The 26,839-nt window shown below is 41.9% G+C and overlaps 1 protein-coding gene across 1 annotated transcript in view; it reads left to right on the top strand.

Annotated features, from left to right (window-relative positions):
* Nucleotides 1-26,839, top strand: part of Arhgap42 (Rho GTPase activating protein 42) — a 215,109-nt gene that overhangs the window by 45,544 nt on the left and 142,726 nt on the right. The window contains 1 exon segment of the mRNA XM_038321482.1: nt 8,796-8,891. Coding sequence (XP_038177410.1) covers nt 8,796-8,891 — 96 coding nt within the window.

The raw sequence follows: 26,839 nt of genomic DNA, 5'->3' as shown, positions 1-26,839 counted from the left end.
CAAGAACACGTGGTAGAAAGGAAGAATAAATTCCTGAAAGCTGTCCCCTGACTTCCACTGACCCATGCTATGTGTACCAGGCTGGCTTGGAACTCAGAGCTCCGCTTGCTTCTGCCTAGTGTGTTCGGATTAAAAGTGCATGCCACCACGTCCAGCAGAACCAGGGTTTTGTGCAAACTAGACAACTGAGTTGTAGCCTCAGGTCATATCACAACCCATTAAAGTTATTAGTAAAGACTAGCAAAATGTCTCAGTGGGTTAAGGTGCTTGCTGCCAAGCCTGAAGTTCTATGTCTGAGACCCATATAATGAATGACGTCAAGCACCTTTCTTTGGCAAGTTGTCCTCTGGCCTTATATGTGCCATGGTGTGTGAACTTGCATGCCCTCATGCCTCCTTCCCTAAGCATACACATAATAAAAAACAAACTTTAAAAGATGTAAAAGCAGGATGGTAAAGCCTATACTTGTGTTTAAACCACCACAATTAAGGAAATACTCACTAACTTATAAAGGGTTTTTTTCTTATCATCTCCCCCACTAACCAAAGTCTTAAGTTAATTTGTTCCTCTTTGATCATGCAGTTGTAAGCAATTCTAATGGGAACTAACTCTGAGTTTAAATGTAGCGACTGGGGCTACAGCTTGGGAGTAGAGCACTGGATTATAACATACTACGTCCTGGGTTCTACACCCAGCATCACCTAAAAACATTCTCTTCATAGCATGAGAAATACTAACTTGTGGTTGGTATGGAAGGTCCTTCTGTCTATGTGTTGTTTTTATTGGTTAATGAATAAAGAATTGCTTTGAGCCTATAGTGGGGTAGAACTTAGGTAGGTGGGGAAGATGGAACTGAATGCTGGGAGAAAGAAGGGCAGAGTCAGGGAGAAACCACAGATCTGCCACCAGAAACAGACATGCTGAAACTTTGCTGGAAGGCCACGACCTCGTGGTGATGCACAGATTAATGGAGATGGGTTAAATTAAGTTGTAAGAGTTAGCCAATGAGAAGCTAGAGCTAATGGGCCAAGCCATGATTTAATTAATACAGTTTCTGTGTGATTTTTTTTCAAGGCTAAGTAGCTGGGAGCCAATAAGCAATCTCCTTACAACGTGTGGTTGTTACCCACTGGGCAGAATGTCAGAAGTGAAGAGCGGGCAGTGCCAGCTCTGTGGATGTTAGTTGGTTACGTGACCCTCAGTGACGGTGTCAGTTGGGCCAAGGACAGATGTTTCAAGTCCTCACTCATATTGGATCTGTGCTTTTTCCTTTTCCGGAGACAGGGTTTCTCTATGTAGTCCTGGCCAGCCTTTAATTCACAGGTCTGACTGCCCCTTCCTCCTGTGTGCTAACATTAAGGTGTGCACAAGCGTGTTACAAACACTTGTAACTGTGAAAGGAAAAGGAGACTGTTGAACCCGAGCATTGTGAGGAGAAAGACAAAGCCCTTGACTGTTAAAGCGGGCTGTGTTTTAGAGATGGACCTGGAACTGGCCACCCACTGTCACCTTAAAGCAGGATTTTAGAGAGCAGCCCTTACTGCTTTTGAGGTCCCTTTTATGAGGGAGAAATAAAAGATCATCAGCCATAAGTGTTTTCACATGGGCAAGAGAATTGGCTGTTAAAGACTATTAGAGAAATACAATAAAGGAAGACAAGGATATAATCAGGTAAATGGAGTTACATGTTTTGCAGGAAACCTCAGATTTAAGAAACATTAACTTATTCTTATATAGAACACAATGGGCTCCTTATTTTTAAGGTAAGTTGTTCACATTTTGGCTCATAAAACTAATTCTAGATTTTTCTATAGTTGATGTTTATGAGATAGTTTAATCTCTCATAACATTTTTTGAGGTTTTCTTTATTTTTATTATATGTGTATGTGTTTTTCCCAATGTCTGTGTATATGCTATGCAGTGCCCGTAAAGGCCAGAGGAGGGCGTTGGAGCCTCTGGAGCCGGAGGGTGTGGGAGTCAAACCCAGGTGTTCAGTGAGAGCAACTGTTCTTAAGCGCTGAGCAATTTCTACAGTCATAGTTTAATCTTTTTTAAAAAAATAAAAAACAAAAAACCCCAAAGACCCTGAATGTTCACTCATTCAGATTTGATAATTATTTTTAATTTTATTAAAACTTTAATTACATTTACTTGTTTATGTGCGTGTGTCTCTCTGTGTGTATGTGTCTGTGTGTCTGTATGTGTTGGGGGCAAGGAGCCACATTCATGCAGCAATCAATTCTCTCATGTTCCTGGTCATGACTGATGGCAGCTGCCTTTACCCACAAGCCATCATTTCTTAGGATCACTCTCTCCTAAGGCAATGCTGAAATTTTACCTTAGTAGGTAAACTATCTGTCTGACTTCTGTCAAAAAAAAACCTCTTTTCTCTTAGCCAGGCAATGGTGGCGCACGCCTTTAATCCCAGCACCAGGGAGTCAGAGGCAGGTGGATCTCTGAGTTCAAGGCCAACCTGGTCTACAAGACCAGGACAGGCTCCCAAAGCTACATAAAAACCTTGTCTCTAAAAACCAAAACAAGCACCCAAGCAGCATTGGTATAACTTCCATTTCATAGGGGAGAGGGAATCTATTCTCAATAAAAGGGGGATGGGACAAAAGGAGTCTGGGATACAAAGTGAGTCACTGTCTGGAATAAAACCCAACCCAACTACAGAGGAAAGATGATACACTTCTATAGCACAGAAGAGAACAACTTAGTATAGTCTTTGCAGGGAAACTGAAATAGTCAAGCCATGCTTCAGCAATAAATATCTTTGGTGTATAATAGCAGGAAGGGTTGGGTGGAGAAAGGAAATAAATGGTAAGAGTTGACAATAGTCTGGTGAGTGACTAAATTAAAGGTGACACATAATCCCTTTTGAGTCTTGATCTTGAGTAGAAAGATGTGTTAGGCACTCTGGAGAAAAGCAGTCACAAGTGTGAAGGCCCGGGGATACACTTACAGTCGGTGTGCTTGTCAAGCATGCAGGAAGTCCTGGGTCCCATGCCCAGCACGTCAAACCTGGTGTGGTGTTGCACACCTACATCACTCACGAGTTCAGGGTCCTCCTGGACTACACCTTCAGTCTGAGTCCAGCATGGGCTACATACGATCCTGCCTCTAATAGAAGCAGAATGGTGATGAAAGCAAGAGGAGAATGGGAGGGAACTGCAGTCTCCCACAGACCTTCACTCCTTCAAGTATTTTCCCCAGGGAAGGAGGTGGGTGGTTTATTTTGTCTTTTGAGCAGTCCGTTTTTAACTTAGGTTGTAGCAATAGTGAAGTCTTTGGGGTTTTTCATTTTTAATTCCTATGGAATTTGTGGTTCCATCGACATTGTGGATAAAATCTGGGCAACTATTGGGTTTCTGTTGTTGTTATTTTTAGGCAGGAATCTTCTGGAATAGCTTCCCAAACACATATCATTCATGGGATTGCAGACTGTTTGGTCTTCGGAGCAGCCAGCTCCAGTGTTTATTTTTACTGAAGCCCTCCTGAAGATAGTAATTGAATACCAGATTAAATGTGTTATGCTTGCAATGAAAATATTTCATATTCTGTATTTGCTATCATAATAAATAGGGATTTAATAGTTAATGTTTGTTGGGAGTATTTGTTCTGAACTAGAAACTGTGCTTAGGCAATTTCATATAATATCCACAGAAGTATTGCATGAAGTCAGCATCTTCCTTTTTTTACGAGAGACCTGGAATTTAGGGAAGCTAAGTTCCTGTTTACAGAAACACAGCAGTCAGTCCCCAGAGTGACATCCACGTTTTCTTGTCTCAATCTGTGACACAAGGAAACGAATCTTCCTAACTCAGGGGTCAGTTTCCTGTTCGGTAACATTTACAGAACAGGACTTCCCATCCATGCTAGAAGCAGATGTTTTGACTTGTGTCACCTTTGAGAAAAATGGATGTATACTATGTGATATGGGTGTAGTGATGAAGAGCCTGAATGCGCATCTCTTAATGAGTGAGGCCATTCAGACCTGGTTGTTGGGGTTTAACTTCTTTGATGTACTGAAAGTCCCTCTGTCCCAACCTAGTACAGGACAGATTTGTTTGGTGGCCTTGAGTAGCCTACACTTCCTTGTATCTCCTGGGCACTGTGAACAGTGTCAGGGCCACATGGTCCCTGCTAATTCTGTCTCTGGTGCTGTGTCTCCCTCAGGCTTGCTCACTGCTATGCAGGAACATCTCTCAAAACCTGCAGGGAGAGACCATTCCTTGACTCAGTTTTACTTCAGCTCAAACCACATTTATTGAGCGACTAATAATCTCTGAGTTTTCTTCTGGGGTCTCTTGAAGAAGATTTCTCTAAATTATGTAACAACCATTATTTTTTGACTTGTACATGAAGTAGAAAGTTGCAGACTAAGCATGTAGAGACTTTCTTCAAGTGAAAGCCATAGAAACCACAAGCCCTCATTGTGTTTCCCTTGGAATGTGCCACACCCAGCATGCTTTTCTTATGACTTTTCTCCATAGAACAAACTGACACTTGTGATTACAGAGAGAACACTAAAAACATCCCCAAGATGATAAAAACTGAGACTTGCTTGCTGGGCACCTGGCGTGGCCTGTTCTAAATGTGCGGGGTGTGATATGGCCTGTCTGGTACTGTGCAGGGTGATGTATGTTAAATTAAGGCTCCTGTTCCACTACCATGAGCATTTCAGCAATTTATCTACAGTGGATTCTTTATACTGGATTTGCTCTCTTTTTTCTCCTCTCGCCCTCCCTCTCCCCTCTGTTTCTCTCTCTTTCTTCCCTTCCATCTTTCCCCATGTGTGTGTGTGTTATCACAAATGGACTAAGGTAAAAAAAAAAAAGAAAGAAAAGAAACAGGAGCAAATATATATGTATCCCCAAAGAGCTCTATCCCTCAGAGCCCACCCCCAATGACATACTTCCTCCAACAAGGCCCCACTACATAAACTTGTAAACTTCCACAATCTCCATGAATAGTACCACCAATGGGGGCAGGTTCTAATGTAGGAGCCCTGGCAGGTGGCATTTCTCGTTCAGTGCACAACAGTATAAAGAGGGAGCTTGCAAGAACATAGAAGGAGAGAAGGACATAGATCTCTGAGAGTTCTAGCTCTTTACCCAACTCCCATCAATTTCTGCTTCCAACAAGTAAGCCCTTACAAGATACTGTAACAGGTGCTGGTAGACCCATGGGTGATGGGATTTCTTAACTTTATTATAGTGTTTAAAGTGTGCTGGATGAGTTAGGTATAGATATACCTAAGATAAACGTAAAATAAAGAAAGCATTACAAGAGCCATATGTATAAGTCAGGGAAGGAAGGATGGAAGTGTTGAGCTGGAAGAGAGAGGGTGAGCTTTTGGAAGACATGGAGGCATCTCAGAGGAGAGATCATCTGACTCTAGAGTATGAACTAAGTCTATGTTTTTTTAAAAAATATATTTATTTTTACTTTATGTGCATTAGTGTTTTGTCTTCTTGTATATCTGTGTGAAAGTGTCAGGTCCCCTGTAACTAGAATTACAGACATTTGTGAGCTGCCACATGGGTGTTGGGAATTGAACTGGGGTCCTCTGTAAGAGCAGTGTTCTTAACTGTTGAGTTGTCTCTCCAGCCCCTAAGTATATATTCTAAGTAGATGAGATAACAGAACTACAAGACAGAAAATGGTTTATTTAAGATGGTGAAATATTTCTGCTGCCAGTGGATTTTGATAGGCATGATTAGGTTTGTCCATAGAAGCTATCCTTTAAAAGTTTTTGGACACAGAAATTTATTAGTCTCGCTGGTATCTGGCTATGTTTCTCGAGTTCCTGTTCTTACTGACACCTGTGGAGTTCTCCTTGAGCAGGATGGACGGTACCTTCTGAACGGCCAACTCTGTTCAGAAACTGCAGTGTGACAGGTGCTAGGAATTCTGGCTGGCTTCCCTGCTTTGCAGTTCTGGTCAAGCACTGATTTTAGCCCGTGTGACCTCGGGGAACAGCCTCATCCTCCCTTTCCTTTCCTTTCCTTTCCTTTCCTTTCCTTTCCTTTCCTTTCCTTTCCTTTCCTTTCCTTTCCTTTCCTTTCCTTTCCTTTCTTTCCCCCCTCCCCTCCCCTCCCCTCCCCTCCCCTCCCCTCCCCCCCCCTCCCCTCCCTTCTCCTCTCCTCTCCGCGCCACACCTCTCCTCACCTCGTTCTCTCTCCCTCCTCCTATCCCGCTCCTTCCCTCCCCCCCCGTCCCCTCTCCTCTCCTTTCCTTTCATGATTTATTTACTCATTTATTAATTGAAGATGAGGTGCATGCACACCACAGCACATGTGTGGACATCAAAGGGCAGCGTTCAGAGTTTGGCTCTCTTCTCCTATGTGTGGGCTTCTTTACCCACTGAGCCACCTTGGTGGTCCATGCACACCCTTTCTGTAACTCAGGCTTTTCATGTGTGAGATGGAAACACTGCTGCCTAGCTCTCATGGCTGATTTGGAGTGAGTGCTTTGGAAGGTACCGGCTGCTGCATCTGTTCTGTATAGCCCATAGCATTAACTGTTTTAGAGAATTTATTCATCAACTCTGATGCAGTTAAGTATATCCTTCCTACCTTTATCAGACTGTGCTCTTGGTACAGAAGCATCAGTACATCTGCCCTGTTGTGACTTCTCTTGTTTGTTTTTGAGACAGAATCTAATGTGTCCCAGACTGGTCTGAAACTTGCTACATAGCTGAGGCTGATCTCGAACCCCTGATCTTCCTGCCTCCACCTACCAAGTGATTAGCATGACAGGGTTGTGCCACCAGGCCTTTCTTTGTTTCTGTCCCTGTGTTTGCATTCCTACATACTGTCTGCTCTCCTCACGGTGGAATGAAATTTGGGAAGACGGTCCCTTGGCGTTCTGTCCGCACCTAATGCTGGGGAAGCTATATTTAGGAATCATGGTTTCTAACAGTGGACTGACAAATTATATGTGCTCCCATAGAAATATCTTACCTCTGCAGTTAACAAAGTCATAGTAAATCCAGTGATACAGATCTGGAAAGATGGCCCCTGGGAGTTCTGTTTGCATATAATCCTAGAGAAACACATTTGAGAAGCATGGTTTCTGACAGTGGATGACAGATTATGTGGGCTCCCATGCAAACATCTTACCTGTACAGTTAACAACGTTATAGTAAATCCAATGATGCTTCTAAAATACAGGTAGACCTCTCCCTCTAAGTCTGTGTTGTGAAAGAGAAGCTATAATTAACATTTACTTGACGTTTTGTACTCCTCTTATGAAATGAGGTCTCAGTGTGTCATTAGCGTTATCTCTTCATGGGTGGTACGGTTATTATTGTCGACGAAAGCCTAATGTCATGTCTTCAAAGTCACATGCGAATGGGAAGATAGTCCACACTTAACTCTCAGGTAGGCAGAGAGGGAAGCAGTGTGCATGGCACCCAAGCATGTTGACTGTCAATGACATCACTCACTGCAAATGAATGTAGCCTCTGCCCTCATGCCTCTAAGTGTAACTACTTTGGATCCAGCTAAAATGGGTTCTCTGGTTGCCTTTAGACCCCTGTGTCTGGGCTAGATCCTCTGCATGACATGGTTCATATTCTCTCTTTCTGTTGGGCAAAAAACGTGATGAGAAATCATGTACACACTATGGGGATTTATGCAGAGGACAGGCAAGGTACTATACACTAAAGATCAGTGGGGGTGGGGGTGTTCTGAAGAAGCTGACTGGGTGCTGAGGTTGGGAATTTTTAGTCTCTTAACAGAATCCTTGCCAAGAGCCAGCTATAGAGACCCAGCAAGGAAGAAAACAGAGCTGGAGGACTCCAGTATAAGTTTGATGAGGGAACCATCTTAGTCCCAGAGATTGGGTCAAATAAGCTGTTTAACATTGGTTTTTAAATCATGCAAGAATACAATTAAATGGAACACACAAGTCATCTAATCTGAGAAAAATACTATACATTTTCTTACTGTAAACATCTGTGGAAAGTTGGAAGTAAAAGGTCAGCGTGGCTGATGTACTGTGAAGTTTATTGTTTTTAATTTCATTTGACACATTTGAGTGGAGTTTAAGGACCTGCCACTGCCATTATAAATCCTTTGCAGATATTAATTCATTTAATTCTGAAAATGCGTCATTGTCATTCTGTTTTTGTGTATAATAGCAGGAATCCAAGACACAGGAGTTTAGCAAGTGGCGCAAGGCTACGTTTGCAAGCAAGTTGAGGAGCTTGACTTTCAATCCAGCACCCAGGCTCAGAACTAGAAACCATTCTCTTCGGCTGCGTCCAAGGTTGCTGCTTCCCAAAAATTTGCATCTTTTGTAGAGACAGGGTGTAGATGGTGCTTTATTTTTCACCCCAGAAATAAAGAATTTCTTTTCTGACGTTAGACTCTGATCCTTGTTTGGATCGAAGTCTGGATGGGAGTGCATTTACTTGGTCTTTTTGTGAATAGCCTCTTGGGTCATATTTTCTCTTCTGCATCTAAGCCAGTACTCCATGGGGCAAAGCACCATCCTACCTTTCTCAGAGTGTGCAGGGAGCTCTTCCTAACCATCATTCAGCCTCTCCCCACCCCCACGTTCCTTCTGTTTTCACATAAAAGGCCATCCCTTGATCCAGGCTTCCAGATCATTTACTGGCCCCACTCTTTCCTTGATGGGTCAAAGACTCTGTAAGCAGGGCAGTTCCAGACTTTAAAGCATGTCATTATCAAATTTTGCTTCAATTTGCCAAACTCTTATTTTAAAACTGTCTTTCCCTGGATTTCCTGTGGTACTTTTCCTCATGGTAGTTCTCTTCACTGCAGATCTATCCATGGCTGTCCAGAAGTTCTCCCAGTCTCTGCAAGACTTCCAGTTTGAATGTATCGGAGATGCGGAAACGGATGACGAAATCAGTATTGGTGAGTACTGTAGCCCACGAGTTTGACCACAGGTAGTGATCTCATTGGAATCACACAGGTATCACACATATCTAAATAACAAACACCTACAATAGCCTCTGGTTTTAATAAAACTGAAGATATGATTTTGGGTTTCTGTAAAAAAATATTACAAATTGTTCCTAAGTTGACTGATTTTCTTCATTGGGAAATTACTTAACCCATTCCAACTTAGATCAGCTTTTTGGAAAAATACAGATAACTGTCTTTGTCTGCCTTCAAATACAGACTGGGCGTGTACTCAGTCTATCTAGTAGAGGATTTAAGAGATACTCTTTTTTCTCTAGTTAATAGTTAACTCTTTCCTAACACTAGGATTTGTTTCAAAAGGAAACAATCCACCTTTAGTCATGATGGGTTGAACTAATGTTCTAACAGATTACCATTCAACAAGTTTCAGGCCGGAAGTATTTTTCATTTGTGGGAAATTTTTGAGACCAGGTCTCATGTATCCCAGATTTCTCTCAACTACTAAGCAGCCAAGGTGACTTAAATTTCCAGTCTTCCTGCAGTTTATACCCCTTGAATAGTCCAAGCGAATGGCTGTGCCTAGTTTGTAGGTTCCTGGGATGAATCCCAGGGCTTCAGTGCATGCGAGGCAAGCTGCTGTTTAATTAGTGAGATATATGCGTAGGGGTGTGAGCTTCTCTGAGACTGGAGTGTAAATATGGCTGGATTCTGGATTTGTGGGTTGCAAAATGTCTCACTTGTGCCTACTGGGGAGTCTGAAGGAGGTGGGAAGAGCCCTGCTTGCTATGTGAGCCTCAGACATGTTCCCTTCCTCTGTCATCCTTGAGAGGAATGGGGACGATCATGGCTGCTCAGCTGCCACTGTTACCTGCAACTGTAGTGCCATGTTGCTTGTCCCAGTGTTGGACACTGGAGACCCTGCTTGCTTGTCACTTCTTGACATTTGTGTTGTAAACATATATGGCTCCCAACACAGCCAGATAAAACCTAAATTATATTGCTAAGATAGTAAGACATCAGCATCATTATTTAGAAAAACAATACTCAAAAAATCGTGGTATTTTTTACTTAGTTATACAGTAAAACTCTGTGTAGGTTAAAGTCAGGCCCTTTTCTGTAAGTCTGAGCATTTGATGTGGGCTTACCTCTGGAGTCAGTCTTTTGGAGATATGACTTAAGAAGCTTTCATTTTTTTCTGTGTGTTTCTAATAAAATGAAGCATATAATTGGTATTCTCTTTGCAGGGGATTATGCAAATATTTCTGTGTTTTTATAAGTCATCATTTTTAATAGTTTTGGTGACTTTATTCCATCAGGTTCATACACATGAATTTATGGAAATCATAAAGCAGTGTCTGGAGCACATCCAGGTTGTTCCAGATTGATCTCTCACCTACGACTGCTAAGAATGCAGGCAACAGCTATCTGTAGCGTCTCTAACTTTCCAATGAGCTTTTGATGTAAAGTTTCTCTTGAAGTCACACTTGAAGAATGTGGGAGTTGCAGAGCAGGGGTTTTAGCCATGATGTTCTGCTGCCTTCCAAGCAGGCCGTAGGTAATCTCCCAGGCTTGTGGGGAACTTGATCTCTCATCTGTTTGACTCTTTCCAGCTTAATTAAAGGAGCATTGTTATGTTCTGCTTGCTTGTAGATTAGATTTGACAGCTGTGCATTATTGACCAGTAGGTGAGGCTTACTGTAAGCTGCCAATGCTTAACTGCATTCTAATGCTTAAGGGCTTTGTGGGAAGAGAGAGTAGATTAGAGATGAGGTGATGGGTAATTAAGGGGTAAGTGTTGCTTGCTAATTTTACATCAAGAGATATAATAGTCAGGGTTCTCTAGAGTCACAGAACTATATATAAACACAATACTATATATATACACACACATAAATATACATATCTATAGTTTTGTGTTTATACACACAAACACACACACACACATATCATAATACTATACATAACTCTAAGGGAATTGATTGGAATGACTTAGAGGCTACAGTCCATCTAATCCAACAATGGCTAGCTGTGAATGGAACGTTCAAGAATCTAGTAGTTACTCAGTCCATGAGGCCGGTGTCTCAGCCCATCTTCTGTATATGCTGGAATCCCGAAGAAGTAGGTACCAATGCCAGTGAAGGAATGAATGTGCCTACAAGGTTGAGGGCAGGCAAGTGGAGAACAAACAAAACCTTCCTTCTTCCATGTCCTTATACAGGCTTTCAGCAGAAGCTGTGGCCCAGATTAAAAGTGTGTCTTCCCACACATGTGTAAAGGCATGTGTAATTTTGCCTCAAGGTCTGGATCAAAAGTCTGTGTCTTCCAGACTCAAGATCTGGATTACAAGTGTCCCCTCCATTTCTGGACTGTAGTCATTCCAGATACAGTCAAGTTGACAACCAAGAACAGCCATCACAAGAGATTTAAGGGCCATGTGCTAGCTACTTTATTCATCTTTGTATGTTTGTGCTGCTGGAGATGGAACCCAGGGATTCCCCTATACTAGGCAAGTATTCTACCACTGGACTATAGTCCCAGTCTTAAGCAAAATGTTTTCTTTTATGCAGAATTTTTTTTATAACCACTTATGTAAAAATATAGTAAACTCATTTTTGTTAATCATCCAATGTTTATATCTTGTAATTTAGCCTCCAAATGCAGTATAAGGACTTCAAAATAAATTCTGTGGGTACTAGAAGACTCTGACTGATCTCTCCTCACATGAGAATTGTGAGGTTATCCCAGTCTGTTTGCATGGACAGGGTGTAATAGTCTGTCCTGTCCCTTTAAGAGACAAGTCCCGCCCATTCCCTCCCTGTCCACCACCACAGAGGCAGGCAGATCTTCCTTCCTACTTGCAGCCTGAGCCTTTCCTTTTCCTTCTCTCTCCCAAAGAGGTAGCTGCTGCCCATGGCTCCTCTCCTCTCACTGCCCCCCATCCCCCTTCTGCCTCCCACTCCCCTTCCCTTCCATAACTATCCAACCTCACTCTGTATGGCGTGCCTATCCGTCTCGGTCTCTCACCCTGCCTAGGCTCCCAGCCTGGGACTCACTGCTGCCCCTCATGGCCTGCCATGGTCTCATGCCTGTTGCCCACTGCCGCCACTCGGGGAACAGCACCTTTTTATTTTTGCTGTTACACAGGGAACTGAAGTGTGAGGCTGCTGGTGTGGACAGCAGGATGCCCTTACACAGTTCTTCCGGGAAAGGTGCAGCACGTCATGTCCTAAACCTACCTGTAGAAGCCCAGTTTGAGGTTCTGCTTTATTTCCCCCGTTCAAGGAAAGAGGAATAAAACAGACACAGAGCTTTGTGTGTGGTGCATGCCTTTGATTCCAGCACTTGACAGGAAGGCAGAGGCTGATGAATCTGAGCTTGAGGTCAGTCTTGTCTACGTAGTGAGTTCCAGGACAGTCGGAGACTGTCATAGTGAGACCCTGTCTCAAAATAAAGTAACGAAACAAAGCAAAACCAAAAAGCAGAGAGAGAGAGAGAGAGAGAGAGAGAGAGAGAGAGAGAGAGAGAGAGAGAGAGAGAGAGAGAGAGAGAGAGAGAGAGAGAGGAGGGAGGGAGGGAGGGAGGGAGGGAGGGAGGGAGGATTAGTCCCCACATTGATAAATGGCCAAGACAGCCTCAGCCAAAATAGCCTTGAGCTTTACCCGACCTGACTGTACAGCCCAATGATTTAAGAACAACACCAGAAAGGATCTCTCTGAAGTAAGGAGTTTGAGCTCAGAGTGAGGTGTGAAGTCAGGGGCAGGCTTTGGGTGTGTAAAGATGGTGGTGAGCACAGGACACACGATGATAGGCGAGGGGCGTGATTCTCATGTGCTGGTGGTGGAGGAGAGAGCTACAGACCTTGAGTTAGGAAAAGATTGTGGTTTTACCATGGCAGCTTAGCTACTTAATTTGTGAAGGCTGTTCTGGGGAGACTGTTCAGGGAGGAGGCCAGTGTCCATAAATCTTTCCCCCTCTTCAGCTCTTCTTTCCTACCTACACTCACACCTTTTTGACCTTTTTTATTTGTTTGTTTTTGATGCTATTTTGCCAGTGATACTTTGTTTGAAACAAAACAAATTAATCATCCAGGATCCCGTAGAGAATTCTTGGGGGGGGGGGGCACTTGTGTGCTTACGTCCCAAATAGAGAATTCTATTCTGCACACCCCTTTCCAGGCCAGCACTGCTAGGAGCCATGGCTTCTCTGCTTCAAGGATAGATGAGCTGTGGGCTTTTGCTTGCACACACTGGCCTGCCTGCTGCTTTTAGCACTGGATGAGTGGAAGTAGCTTGCTGAGTTTAGCCAAATTCCCGTCCAGCTGGGCTCGAGTTGCTTGCTCTGCATACCACTTAGGAGTTCTGAACTAAGAAGACCGAGTTAGGAATCTGGAAGGTAGAAATAAATGATAGTGGTAGAATGTGTCAGCCTTTCTCTTAAGTGATATATTTATAAGATAAATTAGAACAAAATGCACAGTTATTTTGCTATGATCTAGTACTATGCAGTAATATTTTCCAATACAAAAGCATAGTATTGCACTGGTATCCCTGGTGCCCACATTGCTGGGATTGTCCAGGTTCCAACAGGAGTTTTATGCACGCCTTTAAGACTAGTGGGAACAAAAGGATTTGCATATGGCAAACAATCTTATTCTATCAAAAACTGTTTACAGTCATTCAGTTTAGATATTTGAAAAGTCAAAGATGCTACTGTGAGCCTACCTGTAAGACAGGATCTTACAAGGTTAGCTAAGCTCTTAAGAGTGTAGGGTAATGAAGACTGTGCATCTTCATATATTACTCTAGAATTTAGTCCATTTATACCAAAGGTGGAAAATGCAAGTTACTTTGATTTGTTCTTCTATTTAATGCCTATAATTTGAAATAAATTTTAATATATTAGAGCATATGACAGATGTATGTGTTTGCATATTTTAGTGTAGGGGTATGAGTGTGTGTGTGCGTGTGCGTGTGTGTGTGTGCATGCACGCATTCAGACCATCCTGTATATATGGAGGTCAGAAGATAAGCTCAGTGTTGGTCCCAGCCTCCAGCGTGTTTGAGAGGGTTATCCGTCATTGTTCATGGCTGACGATTGCAGGCAGCTTCCAAGGAGCCTCCCAGTCTCTGCTTCTCATCTGACCGCAGTTCCGGGACCATGTGTGCATTGACAAGATGAGCTTTTTCAGTGGGCTCTGCTTCTTTAAACTCAGGTCTTCACTCTTGAGTGGCAAGTGTTCTACCCACAGAGCCATCTTCCCAGCCCTTGAAATAAACCCTAAGCCCAAGACTAGACTTTTAAAGAAATTCAGATACATTTAATCAATCCAACCTGGTGCCAGTACAGTGTTAGGCTTTAGTCCAAGGCCAAGTTTCTTTGTTCTGAGCAGTCCTGGAAGTCATCTGGCTGTGCATGTGCAGTGTGCAGAAGCAGCTTAGGTAGGGATGCAGTGCTGCTAGGTAGAATATACTTTTGTGCAGAAACAGCTTAGGAGGGATGCAGTGCTGCTAGGGAGAATATGCAGTGTGCAGAAACAGCTTAGGTAGGGATGCAGTGCTGTTAGGGAGATTATGCAGTGTGCAGAAACAGCTTAGGTAGGGATGCAATGCTGTTAGGAGACTCTCGGGAGACTCTTGAGAAAGTCTGGGAATATAGAAGATTTGTATTCAAGAGATTAAAATGTTTACCCAGAAGGAGAGTCAGTTTGCTAGTAAATATTTCAGGTGAAGACTTCCTTCATTTAGACACACCTAAACAGAACATTCTTGTCATAGAGATAGATAGGTAAGACATAGTTACCTGCCAACTGAGGTGACCGTGCCAAACCCTCTAGTGGAGAAAGGAGCCACCCCATTGGGTGGTTCAGGGTAGAGTGTGTGTTGTTATGACCGTCTAGCTATTTCTGATCTGACTAGTATGTTCCTGTCCCAGTGTTTAACTCTGTTTTGGAAGCAAATGTGTGCACATAGTAATGAGGGTTGTTACTGTCTCCTACTTCCTACTTACCTCCTGAGTCATTTCGGTGGCCCTGCTTTTGTTCGAGACAGGGTCTCCTATAGTCCATTCTAGCCCGTGAACTTGCTATGTGCCTAAGAATGATCTTCAGTCCGGATCTGCCTGCCTTCACCTCCTAAGTGTTGGGATTATAAGTGTGTGCCACCACACCCGGCTTAGTGGGCACGCTTGAGTCAACATCACTTTGTCCAAGTGTAAATATGTGTCCTTTGATTATCTCTTTGGGGCTGAGGGCCTGTGTGCACAGCAATGAAGTAATGACACACACTTTTTGGAGCCCGAGGGATCACTGGAGACCTGTCTGAGGGTGTCACTGAACACATGGCCTCGGCGAGGCAGGTGGAAAAGCTTCCGTTTCCTTGGGCTAATAATAGGAGGAAGGTTTGACCAGCAGTTTGCTCTATATTATGGGGGAATCCTTGTATAAGTTAGAAACACTTAGAGATGGGAAGCTGTGTCCTGCGGAGTTCGCCCAGCAGTTAAAATGCATGCTACAAAACAGAAAGACCAGAGTTCCAATATCCAAAACTCACAAAAATACCGGGTGTGCATGGTGACAGGCTTAAGCTTCCAGCCTCTAAAGGTGCAGAGGGTCCCCAGAGGAACCTGGCTGGGGAGACTCACCGTATCACAAGCCCTCGGGTCAACTGAGAGACCTATAGAGTGTGAGTGTCGGAGGAGCATGCCTAACATTCACCTCCTGCTTCCACATACATGTGTACACAGTGTGTGAGCATTTGCTGTACACACAGGCACAAAGAATAAGAATAAACCCAACTCATTTGTTATAAATCCAGAATCACTTCTGCTAAAGAGATCACTAGTTAATTTTAATTTAGAACCCACTTTTTCTTCGAAATAAACTAGTGATTAAATTATTGAAAGCATTTATGCAACAATTTTCATCAGAATTTGGTTACATACTCCACACACAGTGGCCCATAAGATTGTTAGGTGATATCCAGGTTCAGCAAGTAGGAACCGTTGGTAGCCATGCGACTGCTTGGCCTTTTTTGACCTTTAGGCATCTACCTGTGAACTGGTAATTTGGGATTCTCTTTTTAAATTGTCATAAACAAAAAAATGCCATTACCAACCAGAAGTTTTCTACAAAGAGACCTCTGATACTTTATCAAATTCAAGGAAAAAGGTTCCCTACTTGCTTGCTGACTCAAAAGAAAGTCTGTCAGGTTTACCAACCATCGTTACAGTCCACTTAAGTGTGGTTGGTAAATCAGGAAGTCTTGAAAGTGGGACATTCCCAAAAGTCCAGATTGTTTATACAAATAACATTTTCTTCTGAACTCTGTGGAGGAAGCATATTTTGCTCCTTAATAGCTCTCAGTTGGACAATTGAATTATTGTTTTCCATTTCTCCTTTTTTTAAACCACCCTTATTTTTGTACCCTCATGGAAACTACCCACAAATAATTCTGGAAGCAGCTGAGTGCAGCTTAGAAGAGGATTCCTAAGTTAGCATGCATGAGAATGCAACTTTAGAAAGACCACATGTCAGGTGTAGATTTTATTTACTTTCTTATCTTAATTTATATTTTACTTATTGTCTTACCTTATCTTTTAGATGGGTTCTCACATAGCACAGACTAGCCTGCAGTTAACTGTGTAGTCAAAGAATAGGCTTAACTTTCCAGTCCTCTCAAGGGCTTGGTCCACAGGTGTGGGCCACTAAGCTCGGCTCATCTGAATTTAAAAAAAAAAAAAAACCAGTTAATTCAAAACTAGTTTGTATTTTTTTAATTTCTTCGTTTTATGAAAGAAAAATACTAGAAAACCTTGCCATGACACAAGCCTGAAAAAAAAAAACAGATTTCTTTTATGTGCATGAGTTTCCTAAAGCCATGTTTCTTTTGTGTTCAGATTTTACTGAAAGTGGCCTCATTTTATTCTACGGAGGGCTTTGTGTCTCCTCTAGCTGTTTGAAGGAACAAAGTTTGACCCTCATTCCCGCACCTTCTCAGTGCTCTAGAGTGCTGTTTGTAAGCTCTGTTTAATGCTTGTTGACCACCTGGCCTCCCTGCAATGCCGCCTAGACTCTATAGAGAAATAAGCCACCTAAAGATGCATGAGCAGAATTTTAGAGTCACATTAAAAACATATTTGGGCATGGTGATACATTCTGTAGCTGAGACAGGAGGGTGATGGGTTCAAAACCAGTTTGGGATATCCAATGAGAACCTGTTTCATATTTACATATGTCTATCATGATTTTTAGGTATGATAGTGTAAATTTGGAGTAGTTTACACATACATAAGTATGTACATGCATATGCACATGTATATGTATGACATATGATTCTTACATGCATGTTAGAAATATACATTTTCTAATGTTTGTAAACATAAACACAAATTTCAAAGTAGATTGGAAGATGTTTTTTCTGTTCTTTTGATACAGACTACCCGTTCTATTTTAATCTCTGTGCATCCCCTTTGGGACAGGGCCTTGCAGTGTAATCCAAGCTTTTGCCCACATGTAGTGCACTGACTCAAAGGTCATATGGTTGTGATACCCCCTCCCTCCCTGATAGCATATGACTTTAAGAAGGCTATTTTCGACGGGTTGCTAAAAATCAAACAGACTGTCATCTATTGTTAGTAACACCATTATCTCAAAATCAATCTCAGCCAAAAAAATGGTTAGACCACAAAATAATTGCAGGGGTCACCTCAAAGTTAGACTGCAGCAACACACAGTGTGTGCAGACTCCAGTGAATACAAACTCATCTCCGCAAAGTAAACTGTGCACCCTCAAATCAATATTCTTGGTGCTAGCTTGACTGTGAACAGAGGAGTCAGAAACTTGGGTGGCCGGACTTGCCCGAACTTGACTGCTTAAAGCTTGGGCACGGTGGCGGCTGTGACTTACTGAGGACGATAATAGGATGATTGTTTCCCTGTCTTCTCTCAGAGCAAGAGCCAAAGCATCACTTTTAGAGTCAGAAACCTGCTGTGTAGCTTCCTCTCTCCACTCTGAAACTTGCCTGTGCTTGCATTTCCTGTCTGTAAAACTCATTATTCCTTTCAGCTTAGACAGCGGCCATGACTGAAACTCACTCTGTGGCTTAGGCCATTTATAGTTATACTTTCATTGGGGAAAGCAACAGTAGAAGCTGACATGAAATCAGAGTTGTGTTGAGTGTGTTAAATGCTACAGGAGCAGCTTATACTGTGCTGAGACCAAATCCAAGATAGGTCAGTCCTGGCTGGGTGGGAGGAAACCTGAAGGAAGCCATCTCCAAGACAGATCTGTTCAGGGTAGTGTACAGAAGCAGTCAGTGAAGACGGAAAGCATCCCTATCTATGGAAGGGAAGGCGTGGCAGCTATAGTAATTGCTGTCGTATTGATGGAAAAGCATCCCTGATCTATGGAAGGGAAGGCATGACAGCTATAGTAACTCCTCTTACGTATGAATGGGAAAGTGTCCCTATCTATGGAAGGGAAGATGTGGCAGCTATAGTAACTGCTCTGACATTTGGATGACTGAAATTCCTGACAGAAGCAGCTTGTGGGGAGCAGGATTTATTGGGAGTCACAAATTGAGATGGTTTCAGTCTGTCCTGCCAGGGAAGGTGTAGTGAGGTTCATGGCAGTGGGAGGAGTATGGCACAGGCCCCTCATACTATGAAGCAGAGGAGGGTTGGGGACCAAGGGCTGGGCTGTAACCCTTAAAGACTCCCCTCTAGTGAAATACTATAGGCTTTCACTACCTGAAGCTCCGCAGATTGTGCCATCAACCGAGGAACAGACATTCAAAGTAAGACCTTGTCGGAGGCTGTTCAGATGCAAACTGTAGCAAAGACACTGATGTGGGAGAAAGGAGGGTGAGGGAAATACTGTGTGTGAACAGCACCTGGGCAGGTAGACCTGGGCAATCTCAACATGAAGGCCCTGAAGCCATTGCAGATAGGTCATGTGGCTTGTGTTTGTATTTCCAGAGGGCAATGTGGCTGCTGCAGATGAGCTTTGCCTGCAGTGCTTTATTTGGTTGTTCTCTGGGTGCTGTGAAACCGCGACTCAGATGTAGCTTGTGGATACCTGACTTGTATACACTCCCACTGCCGTGAAGAGGCACCGCGAGAACCTCTCATGCTGTGTTGGCGGTGGAGACTGCTTGTTCTTTCTCCAGCCGCCCAGGACCGAATTAATCACACAGAAACTATCAATTACAGCACAAAAGCTTAAGTGTATTTCTAGCTAGCTCTTATATCTTAAATTCACCCATTTCTATTAATCTGTGTATCATCATGTGGTTGTGCCCTACTGGTAAGGTTCCTTCCGGCATTGGTGTCTGTCTCCTGTGGGGGCTACATGGTGTCTCTCTGACTCTGCCTTCTTTTCTCCTGTATCTCTGCTTGGATTCCTACCTTGTTCTATTTTGCACCACAATAGCCCAAAGCAGCTTCTTTATTAACAAATTGTAGTAAAACATTCACAGCATACAGAAGGGATTTCCATATAACCTCTCCTTTTCTGTTTAAATAAAAAGGGAGGTTTTAAAATTACATATAACAAAACAGGTATCAATCAAGAATTATACTTGCAATATTTAGTCCATTTACATTTGACAAATTAAAGAAAATACTCTATCATCTATCTTATCTCCATGAGTCTAATGTTCAATATATCATTTATCTATAATTATAACTACCTTTCTTCAACTCCATCAAAGACTTCAGAAGGATATAATATTACCTAAGTAAACAGGAAGTGCATTATAAGCAACTTCCAAAACTCTAAAATTGATAGAGATATCGCGATGCCTGGACAGTCACTCAAAGTTCTTCTGTACTGTTGGGGTATCTGTCTTAAGCCTAGAGGCCCATAGTATAGCAGGGAATTTCAAAGATAGCTCTGCCTATATTGGCAGTTTGTCAGTCACTTTCTTCTGTATCCTGCAAAATGTCTGGCAGACTCTTTCATGAAGTAGGAACCCTGAAAAACTATCTCAATTTCTTTAGGCAACTTTATCAGTCATTTTTCTGTGGGTCCTGCATGTACAGTTCATACAGCATACCATCAAGCAGTCCAGGAAAAAGCAGTTTCTTACCCAAATGGCTAACAATCTCCGTAAGGAACCTCTTTGATGCCCATCATCCTCTTCAAGTAGATTGGTGCTGCCAGGAGCAGATGAGTCTCGTTGTCATGAAAAGTCCTAAGTTCTTAACCATTTTAAATGCCATATTCTGTTAGTCTTTGAAAGGGTTGAAGAATAACTATGCATCTGAAATATATCTCTGTACATCTAGAAAGCCTAACTAACATAACTACAAGTCTGACTATTAAGATAACTATCTATCAACCTGTATTTCTTAATTATACATTACATTTTTAAATGAGCTGCACAAACACAGCACCTTAATCAAGAACAGAAATATACATATAACAAAATTGACCTTAAATTTGTATTAATAAACCAAGCTCCATACCAATGCAAAGTATTCATCTCTATAGCATATATCCCCTTAAATGTAAACAAAAATTTATAAACAATCATTTAGGGAATTTGGGCATAGTTCTCTCTAAACTGCTTCCTGCTGTTTTTTGTCCAATGTAATTTTGGAGTTCATGGTGACCATTCAGTGGGTCTTGGTTCATCAAACCATATTAAGCTGGAGGGAATCCACAGGTTCTCATCCTCTTTGGAAATAAAAGCAGAACCTCTTTTCCAAAACAACATATCCTTAGACCCAAATTTTGAAGTCAAGATACCTTTAAAGTACATATCTTGGTTTAGCTTGACAGCCACTACAATGAAATGTCTCTCTGGATTTAGCTCATTCATAGTCAGAAAATGAAAAGAAAACATGATACTATCATAATCCAGACTCTGTTTGTATTCCATCTTTATGTAGCTTACTTTTCATACTTTATTGCTTTTTCTACAAGTTTAATATTTATTTCATTATCTTTTCTCATTTAATCTATGACTATCTATATTCTTTTATGTGGTAACTGACTATACACTTTTTCTTCTCTCTCCCAAGCCTACCTACATGTATCCAACACTGTGACCCATTTAGAGGTCTTTTTCATCTGAATCTGTTTTTATTGTATATTGCCATGCAGTTGTGGCCTACCAGTAAAGTTCTGTCCAGCATTGGTATCTGTTCCGGTGGGGCCTACATGGTGTCTCTCTGACTCTGCCTTCTTTTCTCCTCTATCTCTGCTTGGAATTCCAACCTTGCTCTATTCTGCACTGCAATAGACCCAAATCAGGTTCTTTATTAACCAGTGGTAATAAAACATTCACAGCATACAGAGGGTAATCGCACATCACTGTGTATATGACTAGAAGGCTCTTAGGAAATTTATTTCCATTATTTGCTTAGAACTTCACAGTCTTTCAGATTTTGTTTAGTAACAGAGACATGTATTAGTTTATTTTTAATTTTTGTGTCTATGTGTATTGCCTTCAAGAACCCTCAGAGATAAGAAGAGGGTGTTGACTTTCTTGTAGCTGGAATAATAGGTGGTGTGAACCACCTGACTGGGGTGCTGGGAGCCAACTCTGATCGTCTTGAAGAGTAGCAAATGCCCTTAACCTCTGAGCCACTGCTCTACTTCTGAAGACAAGGGGTTTTTAGCACATGGGGGTCTGATTTGGAGACTAGGCAGTCTGTACTTTGGATCACTGGATAGAAGTTTCTTGAAGATTAACCTTTTTATTAGTATCTTCCTAGTCTACTTGTGAAGTTAGACTTCACAGCCAATGTCTCTAACATAAGTTCTGCATCAACTTTTAAAACTACTCTCCAAAATAGTGTTACACTGCAGTTGCTTTCTGGTGGAGCAGTAGTTTGTGCATTTCTATTGGGAAGTTATGTGTTTTTAAAATTTTCTAGTTACCACTCCCTCTTTTCCTCTATGGTCATGGGGATAGAGAGATAACTTTGTATGAGCTACTGACTTTGTTGTGTATGTGTGAATAGAAAATATTTCTCACATAAGAATGTTGTTGTGGTTTTGTAGAATTTGGCAAGCCCAGCAACAGTTCACTGTCCTTTGGACCTAGAAGCACAGTGATCTTCTGAAGTTATAGCATTCGGCTCCTAGGTCATGAACACAGATCATAAGTTCACATGTTAGTCATTCAATACATACTCATGGAGCACTTAGCGATTTTCAGGGCCATGTGGTAACTGAAGAATAAAAATAATTTGATGGGAGTTGTTGGAAGATGTTTGAATAAACTTGCAAGTCACAAAAAAGAAAATGAGAAAGGAAAGGAAGCAACGTAGAAGGAGGACTTTGAAAAGGAAAGCACTATTGATTAATAGACCTAAGAGAGACAGTCCTGGAGAGCTGACTAGGCTAGGTGACTAATAAATAAAAGGAGCAGTTTGTAGAAGTTTCTCCATCAAGGATATAGGTCATGGGAGTTTTGCTGCGAGAAGAGCTTTGAGGTCCCTTTTGAGTCTTGGAACTCAACTGAAGGTGTTCTTTCTTACAGAGATATATAGGTGAGCTTCACTTTTGAGTCTTGGAACTCAGCTGAAGGTGTTCTTTCTTACAGAGATATACAGGCGAGTTTCAGTAACATAAGTAGAACTATCATTATGAAACTCCTAGAGTATTGAAGCTGTAGCTTAGCTGGTAGAATGCTTGAGTTCAGTCCCCAATACATCACAAACAGAGCAAGATGCCTATTCTGTAAGACCCAGGCTCAATGGAAACAAGCCTATTATGCTACATTCTTCTCTATTTATGTGTAGCTTGAACTTTTCATCATTCTTACAAAATACACATCTTCTTTTATCTATTGTCCCAGAAATTCCTAGAGTATCTTTCACCAGAATAAACAGGGAGGTCTATGCCCCAAGATTGGGGGTCTCAGAGCCTTGAATTTTATGTTGATTCTTTGTTTCCAGTACAGTGTGGGAACTGGTAATATAGGCCCTTAGGCCTATAACCAACATCTTTTTTTTTTTTTTTTTACTTTAAATGAAATTGGAAAAGAGAAATGTATAAGGGAAATGGATTTATTACATTTTGTCCACATTTTTGGGGCCATCTAATCTACCCCATGCCTGTGGCCATCTGGTAATTTAGAGAAAGACATGAGCCAAAGTCTAGAACATGTGGAAATTTAACTGTGAGAGGTACTTTTCTAGGGAACAGGAAACCTAGGCACCTGGCTGTCTCTGCCTTTGATACAAAAGCTGTTTTTTTTTTTCAAGTCTAAGTCAAGGAAAATAAAAATTAAAGACCTTTTCTTTTTATTCTTGAAATGGGGTTTTCCTGTGTAGTTGTGACTGGCTGTGTAGATGAGACTAGCCTCCAACCTAGAGAAAAGATTCACCATTTTTGAAAGAGAACAAACATCTTGGGTTTGGGGGGATGTATATAATCCCCACCATTCCTGGACTGGCAGATCTTCTAAGTCCTTTACTGTGACGACAGCCCATTCAAGTGAACAGAAGTTAGTGGACTGATAACACAGGGAGATCACAGGGTCTCTCTTGAATATCTCTGGGGGCATTAGCCCCTAATCATAGTGACAAGAGTCAGACTTTAATCAGTAGGGGTTGTTCATGCAGATGACCTGTTGGTGGCTTGGGTGGTACCAGATATAGCTGTACTAGTAGAGTAACCCATGCTGTCTAGACCATATGCTCAGAGGGAAGTCTGGCTGTTTCCTGCCATTTGATGCCAGAGGAAAGACTTTTTTTCCAAAGGGCATGACGCGAAAATAAATAAGAGATTCAGATAGTGTGAAAATTTCCAAGGAACAAAACAAAACAAAACAAAACAAAAAAACAGTTTTTCAAACTGAAATGACATAGAGGATGGGTTTATACTGGCTTTGGATTGAAGTGCTTAATTTAAAGTTTGGACAAAATATATATCTGTATTAATACAAGTGTAGACTATGTGTTGTACACAACAACCAATCAGCCAAAGGTAATTTTTTTTTGCTCTTATGTTTGAGTAGGTACAATATACATTACATGTCTTGTAGTTTTTCTAGGTTTATTTCTTTATATCTGTAGCCAGGATTTTCAGGGGGTCTTCGTCAATGAAATCTTTAACCTTGAACTAATCCACAGCTTTTGTTTCTTGTGGAAACAAAAGCACAAGCTTTCCTCAAAGCAACACATCTTTTGACTTCCATTTTGAAGTCAAGACATTTTAAAAGTATAGGTTGGTTTAATCCAGCAGCCTTCATAATCCAATGTCTTCTAGCAGCTAACATTTGTTCATCAGCAATCAAAACATTCAAAGACAACACAGTAACATACAGGATCCAGACTTCCTGTGCATTTTCCGTTTTTATATGACTTTTTAATATTGCTTTATTCCTTTTTATAAGTACTTTCTTACTTTTAAGCTATTTTTCTATGATTGTCTACAGCCTTTCTCATTTTCTTCTCAAGCCTATGCATATTTTTAGACACAGTGCACTCTGTTTAGAGGTTTCCTTTGTCTGGATCTGTCTTTATTGAACATCCACAGTGTTCTTTGATCACATGAGACATATCTTAAACTGCTATGCCAGCCGCTTTCACGACACAGCTTAGGTCATGGCACTAGTACATGATGGCTGGTGGCTGGCTCCATTCCTCATGCAGCTGCCAGGAGAGGGGTCTCTGTTCTGTGCCTGGCATGAGACTGTGAGACTAGGAAGCCATGACTGGCTCTGTTTTTCTGCATTTGGAACCTTTTCTTAACTTTTCTCAGGTCTTGTGTGAATATACATGGCCAGATGGTGGATGCCATTTGTAGGTCCACTTTTTGGTCCCACCAGCCATCTCAGAAATAGCCACATAGAGACTTCCTATTAATTATAAATGTTCAGCTGATAACCCAATAGCTTATGCTTGCTACTAACCAGCTCATACAAGTTAAATTAACCCATATCTCTTTTGTATGCTTTACCACAAGGCAGTACGTTTTTTCATCACAGCATGGACATCATCTGCTTCCTCTGTGCCTGGCTGGTGACTCTGCTTTCCTTCCTCCTAGCTTTCTCTTGGTTTAGCTCTCCCTCCTAACCTCTTCCTGCCTAGCTATTGGCCAGTCAGCTCTTTATTAACAGTGTACAAAGGGATTAATCCATGGCCAGAAAAGGCACTTGTGGTTCGGGATACCAGTAGAGGATAGCCAGTAGAGGGAGCAATCGGATGTGGGTCCCACTTAGGTGAGATGCAGGTGGGACATAGCCATAAAGAAAAGAAATGAAGAATAAGAGAATGTTTAATAGTTTCAAATCAAAAAGGCCAAGACTAGAAATAACATTGCCTTGCATTTATATATTTAACCATGTGCTTATGGATACATAATGGAGATCACACGTATTGCTTTTAGCAGTGGTTCTCAACCTGCTAAATATATCATATATGTATATATATGAATATACATCATATCTATCTATATATATCACATATATTTATAGCCTGCATATTAGTTATTTTTATTATGATTCATAAGAGTATAAATTTACTGTTATGAATTATCAACAAAATAATTTTATGGTTGGGGTCACTACAACATGAGGAATTGTATTAAAGGATTGCAGCATTAGGAAGGTTGTGAACCACTGGTTAATAGTATGAATTTTGCAATTTATTCGTCAGAAATTCTGACAAAAGATTTTGACAAAGTCAAAGGACGTTTGGCCTTGGTTAGGGTTTCTATTGCTGTGAAGAGATACCAGGACCATAGCAACTCGTATAAAGTAAAAATATTTATCTGGAGCAGCTTACATTTTCAGAGATTTATTTCACTATCATCACGGTGCGACATGGTGGCTGTGCGTGAGTCTAAGAGAGCCAGCAGCCTTCCTTTATGCTTTCTGCTTCATGTTCCTGCTTGAGTCTTGTCCTGACTTCCCTCCATAAAGGACTATAACATGAGCTGGAACAAACCATTTTCTTCCTCTAGGTTGCTTTTTCTTAAATATTTTATTATAGCCCCTGAGGGAAACTGAGGACACTGTGGGGAGAGGAAGGTGATGATGTAATGGGGGGAGGGGAGAAACGGGAGAGCAGGGTTTGTGGTAGGAAGAGAAGCTCAAAGGGAGAGCTCTCAGTTCCGGAGAGGAAGGGTCAGAAGTGGAAGAGCAGCCAGTGCGGACCAGGACGCCCTGATATCTCTCTGAGGAGCAGGAGGCCGGGACATCTGGTGAGAAGGAGGGGAATTTTGGGCTGGGTTCTTGGGAGGGAACATTCTTTTGAGATAGCCTCTATGGGAAATAAGATTTGGAGTAAACTAGGGTTGAATAAAAGATTTGCCAGAAATGCAAACCAACCAGGTTAGATAGCTTGAACTTTTAGTGTCCTTGCGAGTGTGTGGATCACAGCCAGGAGGTTACAATGGGTTGGGAGATTGTGGAACAGTGAAGCTGGGCTGGCAAAGGTTGTGGAGGCTTGCCTGGGGCTTGCCCCACGGAAGGGGGGCGGTAAGCAGGAGGAGTGTGAGTGGGGCTGCAGAAAGTGAAGGGATGCTAGCTGGGAGGTCGGCTCTGATGGCAGCAAGCCTGGTAGGGGTGATTGTGTACTAGGTGTTAGTGGGTGGTTGTCATTAATAAATTCCAGATGGGTCCCCTCAGGCTGGAAGGATGCCTACTCACTCTCCGAGGGCAACAGCTCCTGGATTAGAGTCTTTAAATATGACAGTTCTCTCCTCTGACCTGGCAGGGTAGCAGACGAGCACTGTTGACCCCTTGCAATCATGGTTGGAATCGATCAAGTTAAATATCTGCTTTCTCCCCCATTTATTCTGGGGCGGTGGGACAAGCTGTCCAGCCCTCTAGCCTTCTTTTCTTTCTCCTTTATGAAATGAATCTAATGCTTCAAATCACAGGTGGACATTAGATCGTTGGTGTAACACTAGACACAAGGCAATAAGTTCCACTAATTTCTTGAATTTTGTTAGCATCTTACTTTGTGTTTGTAAAGAAAA

Source organism: Arvicola amphibius, chromosome 3, assembly GCF_903992535.2.
Source record: "Arvicola amphibius chromosome 3, mArvAmp1.2, whole genome shotgun sequence".
Taxonomy (NCBI): Eukaryota; Metazoa; Chordata; class Mammalia; order Rodentia; family Cricetidae; genus Arvicola; species Arvicola amphibius.
Note: the sequence above shows the minus strand (reverse complement) of the source record. Positions and strands in the feature narration are given on the sequence as shown.